Genomic DNA, 12,312 nt, shown 5'->3' with positions numbered 1-12,312 from the left:
AAGTTGTTGTGCTAAATTATGTCTTGCCAAGAAACTGTTTTACTTCTTGTTATGCAACGTCAAGACACCCCCCTCCCTCCCAAAACCACCCCCAACCGAGTCCATTCCGCACTCTGAAGAGAGTCCAGGCCAGGTTTCTCATGCTCCAGCCTATCTCGGTAAAATGGCTGTGTGAGCCTCGTGCTGGTGTGATCCGTTCCTCCGCTGTAGTCTAGTTCTGTAACAGAAACCCCCCACAGTTTCTGTGTCGGTTAAATTCACTCCCGGGACTTCACTTTACTTACACTTATTCAGCAAAGCCGTGCTGGCGGTGCAGCCCGGATTCGGTCCGGAGGAGCGGGGTGGGGATGAGTCGGGACGCGGGTGAATTGTTGTAAAACTGCTGTATTTACATTCAATGTTGAGCGTTTGATTGTGACTGGACTCGCCGAGAGGGAGAGAGGGCTATCATGGCCGCTCAGGTCGCCAGCGCTGCCTCTCTCAACACCAGCCCGCCTTCCGAGCTGAAAAAACCGGATCGAGACCCAAAGGAGGAGTCGGTACCGGGGGAGAAGCAGCAGGAAAATAAGGAGCCGGGATTAGAGAGCGGATCTCCGGGCCGCGGGGAGCTGCACGACCGGGCCGATGTTGGAAATGCTGGGGGAGGAGGGGAGTCGGAGATGAAGAACGGGAACGGGAACCCTTCTCGAGTGAATAATTCTCAAAATGATACCACTGGACCCGACGGGAACAACCACCCAGGGATGGTACACCATCACGCGTCCGCTTTTCCGCCGCCTTCCTACGGTTACAGCCAGCACTACGGACGGGCCCCTTTTCATCAACATGGCGGACAACAAAGCCCTGGCATGGCAGCTGCAGCGGGGCCAGGCGCGCTGTCGAGCAACATGATGGACCCGTATCAGGCGAACTCGCACGACCACGGCTTCCCCAACCACCACTTCAACAGCTACGGCCCGTTTCCGAGCCGGACGCCCTACCCGGGCCAGGGCTACGCCGTGAACTCCCCGCGCAATCCTCCGGCTCAGGCGGCAGGGGGGCAGGCGGCCAAGCCACAGCCAGCGGGAGGATCCGCGGCTATGGCTGCATCCTATAACAGTCAGCGGTATTCTATGGGAAATCCACAGCCCACGTCCACCCCGACTCTGAACCAACTCTTGACCTCCCCGAGCTCGACCAGGGGATACCCCAACTACCCCCAGAGTGACTACAACAGTCAGGAAGGTGCTAACAAGGGACCAGCGGAGATCGGCAGTAGCAGCCAGTATGGTGGGGGCCATCCGGGCTGGCAACAAAGGACCCATCACCCGCCGCCCATGAGCCCGGGAAGCACAGGGCAGCCCCTCGGTAGAAACCAGGTAAATGGGCATTTACACTTATTTTTGTAAAGAAAAACTCGTTTCCCTTTGCCTAGTTTCTGTCTAAACGTGTACCTTGAGCACGCTAGGCTAGCTATTGTCTAGCCTAGAGATACTCTAAAATGGCTGCCTCCTTGGTTTTTCATACACCACTTCATTTAACAGCGTTTATTTTAGCGGAATAGTGACGGTGTGCGACTTCGCTGCCTGCTTATATTGTGTAAAACGACCACTGCGGTCCACTGAAGGACTAAAGTAAGCGCACAATGTGTGTAAAAGCGCGAAAAATGCATATTTTGTGCCACTTTCTTTTTCCAGCAGCAGGCGGCTTAAACGTAATTAGCTGAAGGTTGGCTAGCAGCTCGATGTGAACGGCGTTTCGGCGTATAATTTGGAGTCTGTGTAGTTTGAGGAGACTGATGTGCGTTGGTTATCAGACAGATAGCGTTCATTCCACGTGTCAGTTGGTCAGATTTGGATAAAGGTGTTTATTTTGGGTCAGGTTAGCGGACGTTTCACGCCTGTGTTTGAAGGACTTGCTTGTTTCAACGGCAGTATCTAGCTAACAGTAGGAACATACCGCAGTAGTGAATTTGCATGTTAATATGGTTTCTTGAAAAAAAAAAAAGTCGATATGTGCGCAGAATTGTGTGATTTACTTTGAAAAAGCGACGTTTCAAACATGGCTAGGTAGGCCTGGCCGGACGGTATTAGTTTGCCTGTAAACGCAAGCCAAGTGATTTGAGTGAGTGCAGATTGCTTTGCTGTGGGATTTGAATTGTGGAGGTAAAATCCTCCTGTCAAAGGCAGGAGACAGTTGGTCTTGGGTTGACATGCTAGCCGAAATCTGATTGGCTCTTCATCCTCAGCTCTTGGCCATTTATAATTGCTTATGATGTAACGCAGAAACAATTCCTGATGAGTTAATATTGCTCGCGTCCACACAGTGAAAGAAGAACATGCAGCTTCTCCAAAAGTGATGTTTCATGCAGTAAATGAAATTTAATAGGTTTTCAGTATGTTTTGAAACAACCTTTCTGATTTTGAAACAACCTTTACTGTGTTCAGTACTGAGTGTGGTGAACTAATCTGTAGTTCTGACCTTGTCTTTGCAATCAGTAATGATTGCAGGAAAACACGATTGTGAGCACTATTTGACCTGTTATTGCTAAAATGACTAATTTCATTTTGAAATTATCTTTGTTACTTATTTATTTAAAGCATTTAAGGTCTTATGTAGAGACTTTTTCTTGAAAGATGAAATGCTTGGAATTGAATGTCCTAATATGTTGCAGATTCTTAGGTGAAGTGGTGTTATAAGGTAATGATCCCTTTATACCAAACATAGGCTAAAGGCAATTACGAGTATTGGAAACTCTTAAACTTGAAAATAAAACACAAAACAGGCTTGTATGATATTGCAGTTGCAGTATGACGTGCAGGATGGTAAAACACATCTGTGCATTCTTTTATGTGACAGTTGAAGATAGAGCTGCGTGATTATGACCACAAATTATGTTCAGTTGTAAGACCATATGAATGTGTAATTTGCTAGAATACCAGTGAATGGTGGTCTTGATGAACATCTGACGTTTTACTTGCATAGCATATAATGTAAATTCCTGTGATTTGTTAGTGCTCTTAGGCATATTATGGCCTCTTTCAGTGCCACTGTAGAGGCCGATTAACAAAGCTTGTGTTCTGTGGGCCTAATCAACAGACAAAACTACAAATATGTGCAGTTTCTGGGTTTACAGTTCGCTCATTGGTGATGCTGTTAAGGCTATAGCAGTCAGTGGGACACGTTGTTTGCATGTTTGGGGGACTAGAAAAATATATATTTTATTTCTTTAAATAAGTTTTTTTTGGTAGGTAATAGCTATGCCACGGTAATTGAAATTACTTAAATTTTGATTGCCTTTTCATTGATGACATTTCATTAGAAATTGAAGAGCTAATGCAATCGATTTTAATTGTCTCAATGTGATGCTGTACCGAAAAAAAATTGAGTAATAGAAAAATAATTTTATTGGTGTATTTTCAACTACAAAAAAAGTTTTATGCGAATTGATATATGTAGAGTTTCCCTAATAGGACTTAGTAGTTATTTCGTAAGATCGTCATTCTTAGTTTTAAAACAAAAATTGTCCATGGCTGACAGACAAGCTGTGTACAGAAACCAGATGATGGTGAAAATCCTCATCTGTTTGTCTGTTTGTTTAGAGGGGTTAAGCAATATACTGCACACTCATCGTTAATGGCATACAAACTCAGTATTGCCTTTTAACTATATCATTAGGTATAATACTGCATTTTATATAACTTCTCAGTTTTTCGCTAGTTTCTTAAGTCACATTAGTGATAACCACACTTAGATGTTTGTGAGTAAAATGAATCTTTTGAGGGTTTATTTTTTTATTTATTTTTTTGATTTTCAGTTGTTATATTAAGGTAATTTACAAATTCTTTGTTTGTTCGTTGCTAGCTGGTGGGCTTGTCATACACTTAAGCTAGTCGATTTCATTTCATTTTCAGTGTTTTAATAAAATGAAAGCTATAACAGTACCTGTACAAATGATCACATTTCTAATGTTCTGCAGCATTATATGTATCATATACATTATCACTGTGAAGTGTAGGGTGTATGTGAGGTTTCATCTGAAGGTTTTACGTAGTTACACCAAAGTCACAAGTACGCTACCTCATTTCTGTTTACTATAATTTAGAAAGGTTTTATTCAACTTTCACATTTAAATCTAAATCAGTCTGAAAATGTCGGACAAATGTAGGTGTGGATGATGTGGCTATAATCATTGTGATAAATCACAAAATGCATTTCTGAGCAACTGCATGCTTTACTAGAAAGAACATGATTAGCCCTGTTTGATGGAAACTGCAACACAGTTTGTGAAAAGTTCAATACGATTCATTGTATTCGTAGTTCTTCATGGTATTTATTTATTTATTTATTTTTAATGTAGCCCTGCTGGTGTTTTCTTGTCTGTTTAAATTTATCAAACCTCAGGAAAACTAAACGTTGTGGTGCATATTGTGGGAAAACATCTTCAAGAATCTTTATTTTTATATCACCTGCCCTTAGACAGATGGTTTAATTTCACATTCAAGGTACGAGGTATGTTGGTGCCATTTACTTCAGTTTGATCAGTAAAAGTCATTTAAAAAGCTTTGTTTTTTTGGTAGGTATGTTGTAATTTGCATATTTGGCACTGCTATGTATGTTTGATGTTGATGTCGCTCTATTTTCTTGATCTTGTTTGTTTTTCTACTGTTTAAAATTCCAGTTTTAGTATGTATGGGTTCTGAGCATTTGTAACCAGAGCAGACTGAAACATCACTACACAAAACTATAAGATAATATGTACAGGAAAAAGGATCAATGCAGCGTTAACAGAGACTTAACGTCCACTAGAGCGTTCTCTGACAGTTTTCACAGAGACTGGCACTCTTTTCATGATATCTTCATGATCCTGTTGTAATTTTGTGAAAATAATTCACTTGTTTATTGGTTATTGTTAGCTTTTTGTCATCTTTGAAGACAGTCTTGTCTCTTATCAGTGTGCCTTGTGCATTTCATTCTTAGCTTGCAATCTGTTCGTCTGCATTTGCCAGTTATATACAAGGCTTCTATACTTTATTTCTCGTGTTGTTCAATTATGCCATTTTCTCTATCCACACTTCATATACATTGACAGTCATGTACTATTAAATTGTTTTTTTTATTGTTTCAACACCAAACATAGCTGACGCAGATACCAATGAGTATTGATAAACTTAGCATAAGCGTAGTTGGTTTTGTTTTGAAGCTGTGATATGTGGGTTTTGTTGATCAGAGCTGTTGCTGCTGTGCTGTATGGTGTCCTCCCTGCCCTCAGTTCATCTGTTGGAGCTCCAGTATCCACCCCATCCCCCACAGCCAATCAAAGAGCCAGTCCAGCAGAGACTCCTGCCAAGGGAGCCTTTGCTTTATCTTATGCAGATTAGCCATGTGCTGCTTTTATTTATTTTATTTTTCCATTTGGACACTGGAAAATGTCAAGAGCCGCTCCGGCTCAGCCACTTAAAACTAGAGTTTGTTTACCAAAGGAGGCCTTCTGTCAGGTCTGCAATTACATCAAAACAGCTTGAATCGATAAAAAGATTTGGATGTCTGTGGAGCCCCTTATAAGAATGTTGTTGTTGTCGTTGTCATCATTGTTAGTATTAGTAGTAGTAGTAGTACTGTTCTGCAGTTTGTGATAACAAAGTGTGTTGGACTTTGAGTTGGTTTGAAATGACATTTTTTTTTTGGGATGACTGTTCATCTTTTTCTGGTTGTGAAATGGCACAGATGTCAAAAGTATGAAAATAAATTTAGGGAGGATGGGTTGCACACCTTCAAATATATGCTGCACTAAAGCGGTGATGTTTACATATTTTTCCCTTTACCTAAAATGACTAAATTCTTGCACCCTTGCCTCAAAACATGGTTTGGCTATTGTTAAACAGTTTCAGAAAATAGATGTTATTTGAATATGCAAGTCAAATCGGAGTTATGTTTGTTATCAAAATTGTGTCTAACTTACTGTGTATGTTGCGCCTCCTACTTGAGTCTGTTTCATGGGGGGGAAAGAGATTCTCATTTGCTACAAGAGATTCTCACTTGGCATACCTTTTTCTAAACTGTGCAGTTTATATACTTATTAAATACTTGCATATGGTATTTAAGATTACTTAACAATCTTACAGATGAGGCAAGTGTGTGATTTCGGTATGCAGTTTGTACAATGATGGTCGCAACTGAAGGTGCAAACTTTGAACATCAGATGTGTCTTGACTGACTACATTTGTATGAATTTTGGTTTTGGTCATCCATTGCTTTAATAGTTTTTGCTCTTTTCATAAAGAAGGTTTGTTAGTGGAATATCGGTTCTTCAGTCATTTTGTAGCTTTGTGTTTCAGTCTGGATGTTGTGTTTTATGTATGTTATTTTTCAGCTACCTTTTAGTGTTTGTGTTATGTGAGTGTTAGCTGTTTTGGATTTGCCGTGCTTGAAATAGGACAAAACCTCCATTTTTATGACTCAACTAGGGCTGTTCAGAATGTCATTATGGCAGTATACTGTGAATATGTTTGTGGCAATATGCATATATAGTGATGGCTGTATCTTTACCATCACAGAGAAGATCTATAATAGTTTGACACTGAAATTTCAGTAGTAATGTATATAGCACTTGCATAATAATCTATATTATTTCTGAAATATTCCTGCAGTGTTGGCTTTAAATTAATTTGATGCTTGAGTAGTGTCCTGTTGTAAACTGGTAATTGTCTGAATTTACTTTGGGGTTCTTAGAGAAATTCCTAGAAAATTCTGTAATATTGCTATTGATTTTTTTTTCATACGGTTAATTTAATGCCTACTTTTATTTACATTGCAATTTCAGTTTTGCTTGTCATTCAAGTCTGAGTGCAGTATTCATAACATCCAGCAGAAGCAAACAACTCCAATAGCTAAGGTTTTGCCCTTTCTTGGTGGTGTTGTTGTTGTTGTTGTTGTTGTTGTTGTTGTTGTTATTATTGTTGTTGTTGTTATTATTGTATTATTGTTGTTGTTGTTGTTATTGTTATTATTATTATTATTATTATTATTATTATTATTGGTGTTGTTTGTTAATTTGATGATGATAAAGAGAGGCTGCGCTGGAGGTGACATTTCACTCTGGCCCCTTTTGCATGTCATATGTTCAGGAGAGGATACAGTTTAAAGTGAACTTGTTAGAGGTGTGTGTGTGCGTGGAAAGTTATAATTAATACGCAATAAATATGCAATAAAATAAAATCATTTCTATTTCAGAAAAATGCATAAAATGACTAATTCTAAAAATACAAAGCTGTAAAAAAAAAAAAAGAATAAAGACAATATTCAGCCTTATTTTTCCAAAAGTGGTAATATTTAGGTGTGTGTGTGTCTCTTTCTCTCTCTCTCTCTCTCTCTCTCTCTCTCTCTATATATATATATATATATATATATATATATATATATATATATAGAATATAAAACAATTATATATGCACATGCGCGCACACACACGTTATTATTTAGTGCTGTTAGCATTTTGGTTACTCGTTTATAGCGTTGCTTTGTATTGTAGCGCTGCTAAATGCTACACAGATGATGATGATGATGCTGCTGCAGTGTGTGTGATCTGTGGCATGTGTTGAAAATTTGTGAACCACACTTGTAATACAGTCCTTAAAAAGTCCAGCATTATTTTCATATGCATTATTCTTGTTTGCTTCAAATTCTGTTTAAAAATACATCAGTAAAACTTGTTTTTATTAGGAGTTCTCTGGAGTTGATCAAGCACCATTGAATACCTTTGGGATGATTTTGGAGAGGCATTTTTTGATCCAGAACTAATCATACAACTTTACCTGATCTCATTTATGCTCGTGAGGCAAATCTTCATGACAACGATGAACATCTAGTGCAAAGCCTTCCCAGAAGATTAGAGGCTGTTGCAGCAGCTTCTGTAAAAATCCTTGTTTTCAGAAGAAACATTGATTTAGGTCTACAAACTTTTGATCATAGTGTATATGTTGTATCGTGAAGTTGCCAATATCCAGCCCTCCATTTATAAAATGCTTCTGAGCATTTTGTGAGTAGTCAGTGTATGTTGTCCTTTTGAGGGACACACCTCCCAAAAACGATCCCTGTCCTGAAAAATGTGCACACCATCAACCTCAAGTCACATTGCTCACAAGATTCTGGGCTTCTCTGTTTATACTGCTATGGCTTCTGTCATTTATTCAGTGCCAAGAATGCCTCCTTTTATTAAAAAAAAAAGGAAAAGCCAACTTGGCTCAGTCTCAGACAGAAGTACAGCTGGGATGTGTTAAATATTCGGCAGACTGCCTTCCATTTGAAATGAGTTATATATAGCACTCTTCACTTCCTTAACTAAGGCAGAAAAAGGTAACATGCAGGTTAATAACCGTGGGAAACAGTGTTTCTGCTGCACACCTCCTCCCCCTCTTCTCTGCCTTCTTACTGTGATCACATTTTATGCTTTTTTTTTTCTTACTCGATAAGTTTGTAAGACGGCTTTGCTTATCAACATGTGGAAGTGTCTATTAAAACATATAGTATGTTTTATCAGTATTAGAATAGCGATAAAGTACTAATAAGTATTAGTATTATGTCAATAGATAGTCACAGAATAGGCAGCTGAGGTTTACAACTTGTCTAGACCTCATAAGCCTGGAATGAACTACAGTTTCTTCGTTTGGCAGTTGTTGTAGGCTGTTAATAACTACATTTGCTGAAGGTAGGTAGCTTAGTAAACTGTTGTCTTCTGTGTCCTAAGCTTCAGTGCACAGGAGCCTAAAGAAAGAAAAATAGCTCTGCACTAAGCTCAAAACTGTTGCACCTGAAAAGATGGTGCTAAGACTGGGTTTTATTGAATGACAGTGTTTAATTGATGGTTTGAATTGTTGTCTTGTCTTCAGTGTTATTTAGCAGTGATTCTTTTGCCACATGTCTGCATTGGTGCATTGGCATGGCTATTGTCTGTGTCTTAAAGGGATGCATCACAATTTGAACATAATTAAGTGCACTCTAACAGGTCACATAAAATTTAAATGTTAACTGATGCGAATTGTGGTCATGCTCTAAGAATATGAAGCTATATAAGAATCATTGATGGTGAGTATTAGAAATATCAGATTGGTGCTACCAGGTGTCATACTGCTAGCAGCAGAAAATGCTGGATTAGATATGGAGCAGGAAAGATTTCAAACCAGTTCAAATTTAGCCTGAAATACTCAATCACGTTGTATAATGTTATGATATTAGCTGTGTATTTTTTTCTGTGGGCTAGTAGAGTCTACTTATAAATGGTCATCTTAAGTGCTACAATTAAAAATAGTTCATTTAAAAGCTTAGTTAGTGAAAAAAGCAGTTGAAAAATAGTAGTATGTAAGTTAAGAAATGTTTGTCACAAAATCGGATCCTATTAGTGTGTCATACAGCAAACAGCCATTTAATATCACCTCCTTGTTGATTGTGTTTGTAAGCATGTGTAGACATAAGTTTGTGTTGAATTCATGCCCAGATCATAAACTTGTCTCTGGTTTCACAGACTCCAGGCTCTATGGATCAGATTGGCAAAATGAGAGGTCAGCCATATGGAGCAGGCAGCCCTTACTCCCAGCAGCCTCACCAAGGGCCTCCAGGGCCCCAGCAGGGACCTGCATATCCAGGCCAGGGCTATGGGCCTCCTGGTCCTCAGAGATATCCTTTGGGCATGCAAGGGCGCATGCAGTATGGCCAACAGGTCAGTGTTACTGACTGCCCTTGTTAAACTGGACAACATTATACAATATTGTGTATAAAATAAAATGTCTTACATGCTTTTTGGTTTATATTTTCCACCTGAATAAGTGTGATAATATGGAATAATATGGATTTCAGTTTTTTGCCATTGAGGCCATCTTATCCTTATTAAGTAGACAGGAACAGTACCAACCTTTCAAAACAAATAGGGCTCGTCTGTACAATTAATAGTCTAATTTAGTTTTAATGTAGGGGTGTGTGCTACTAATACAAGTTGCATTTGAATTTCAAATAAGGCCATTTTATATGTAATAACAGAATTTCAGCCATAGACATTTTTGTAAGTCCTCAAAGTCAGCTTTGTAATGACTGTGGTGCGACATGTTTGTACAGATGACGTCATATGGACAGCAGGGACCAGGCAGTTATGGGCAAGGGCAGCAGCCTTATTATGGTCAACAGGGCCAGGGCCCTCACTCTGGTCAGCAGCAGTCGCCATACCCTCAGCCTGCACCGGGCCAGCCGGGCAACCAGGCGCCGTACTCCCAGCAGCCCCACCCTTCACAGCCATCTGCCCCTCATGCACAGGGTGGCCCTCCCTATCAACAGCCTCACATGCCCCAGCAGCCCCAGGGGCCTATGTCAGGACCCCCACAGGGCCCATCCCAGTCTCAGCCTCCATACTCTCAGCCTACTGCTCCACAGTCCAGTCAGTCACCCTACCCACAGCAACAGGTGCCCCCATCCCAGCCCCAGCCCCAGCAACAGGGTGGTTCCCAGGCTCCACCAGTGTCACAGGCCCAGCCCAGTTATCCTCCAGGTCAGGGTCCCCAACAGACCCCCTCACAGCAGCCAACACAAGCCCCCACATCTGCCACCCAGCAGCCCACAGTACATGGCCAGATGCCACAGGGACAGCCCACATCGTACCCCCAGAATGCTTCGCAGCAACAGCAGCAGTCTTCTTATCAGCGGTTTCCTCCTCCACAGGTAACTTGGATGTTTATATACCATAAAATGGGGCTGTAACAGTACACAGATTGAACATCACGGTTTGGTCTATGTTTGGTAAAAGGGAGGGAGACAAAACCCCCCAAATGTATAAAGCTAGGCTTCCAGCTCCTATGTGTCATTTGCACTCGTCATAGTGTTACTTATTCAGTCAGACACCAGTCAGCTTGAACTAAGCTTAGCATTGCATGTTGCTAACTTGCTAACAGCCTACAGCTTAAGGTTTCCAGGTGAAACTTGCGCTTCTTAAATTTGGTTCTGCATTATTTCTGCATTATTATGTAGGCTAATGTATTCTCACTATGACTGCATCCACTGAACTGCAATTTCTGTACCATGATGGTTTCCGATAAACACATGTACTATTACACCATTGCAAAAGTAATTGCAATCCAGTCGGAGCATGTCACAATAAATATTGCTTTGCCAACTTTGAAATCTGTCCTAATGTAATATAATAATCCTAAACATTGAACTAGCAAGACACAAAAAAGCGCAGATCTCCCTGTTATCACATGATACAAAGCTAAACTGGATCGGTTCTGTTTTTATGCACATGCAAGAAGCATAGCGAAAACGCGAACTGGGCATGAATATGGGCTCGAGAAATGCAGATATAGTGAGAGACAAAGAAGTACTTTCTGCAAACTGGCAACTGAGTTGAATTTGTTAAGAGTGACTCTCTTCCTGTGTTCCAAAAGCAACTCCTATATCTCTGCTGTCAGCTGCACTTGCAGCATCCATGTATGTCTCTCAATTTTTTTTTCTTTCCTCTAACTCTTTGATTTGCTGTTGCCTGAATCATCCATTCAGTTACATCACTGGCCATCTCACACTACAGGATACATATTTTCAGTAGTAAAACATATTTCAAAATCTCAGAAGGCCTCAGATCACTTTGGAACTGTATTTGAAGGCTAAAGAATTTCACTTCTCACACCACCAGATCATTTGTCAATTGCTTCTAGCTGAGCTCCCAACCTGGAAAATTGCTTCGGATTGTGAAAATTTGTTGGAACAGGCAAATTGGGCTAATAATCATGTTGTGTAGGCCCAGCTTAAGAGTCGACATTTTCATCAAAGGCTAGCCATAATATATGAAGTTCACTGAGCTCTGTACTTCACCTTTTACAGTTATCTTTAGACTCAGGTTGCTCTTGTGTGTACCACAGGAAATTTCCCAGGAGTCTTTCAGCTCCCAGTCCAGTGCTCCTCCTTCCAGTCAGCCTGTGGCCTCCTCCAAAAGTGGCTCTGAGGACATGCAGGGCAGGCCCTCCAGTCTACCCGTAAGTGTTCTCCGTTGTTCACCTCATGTCGATACTGTGGGCCTCACACATTCTGAACTTGTAGTGTAATTAAGGAATGCATTGCGAATTGTGAATTTGCACCTCTGAGGTGATTCTTTTTCTGTCTAGTTGGTTAGAGGGTGAGATTCCATTAAAGAACCTCATCATTAACTGCAGTGTCAGCCAAGGGTATTCCTAAGAAATTTCTATTCTGAGGATTTTCTTTTTTGTTTGCTAGTAGATTGTAAGGCTGTGAAGGGGCTAGATCTGGGGAGACAGGAGACCTGTGATGGATTCTTTGCTTGTTGTTTTGAAACTTTAA

The 12,312-nt window shown here is 40.5% G+C and overlaps 1 protein-coding gene across 1 annotated transcript in view; it reads left to right on the top strand.

Moving 5' to 3' along the window:
* The first annotated feature begins 449 nt into the window (after positions 1-449).
* Positions 450-12,312, top strand: part of arid1aa (AT rich interactive domain 1Aa (SWI-like)) — a 29,393-nt gene continuing 17,530 nt past the window's right edge. The window contains 4 exon segments of the mRNA XM_036587343.1: positions 450-1,358; positions 9,500-9,694; positions 10,087-10,683; positions 11,877-11,990. Coding sequence (XP_036443236.1) covers positions 450-1,358; positions 9,500-9,694; positions 10,087-10,683; positions 11,877-11,990 — 1,815 coding nt within the window.

This window comes from Colossoma macropomum, unplaced genomic scaffold (assembly GCF_904425465.1).
Source record: "Colossoma macropomum unplaced genomic scaffold, Colossoma_macropomum, whole genome shotgun sequence".
Taxonomy (NCBI): Eukaryota; Metazoa; Chordata; class Actinopteri; order Characiformes; family Serrasalmidae; genus Colossoma; species Colossoma macropomum.
This window is presented reverse-complemented; position numbering and strand designations above follow the sequence as displayed.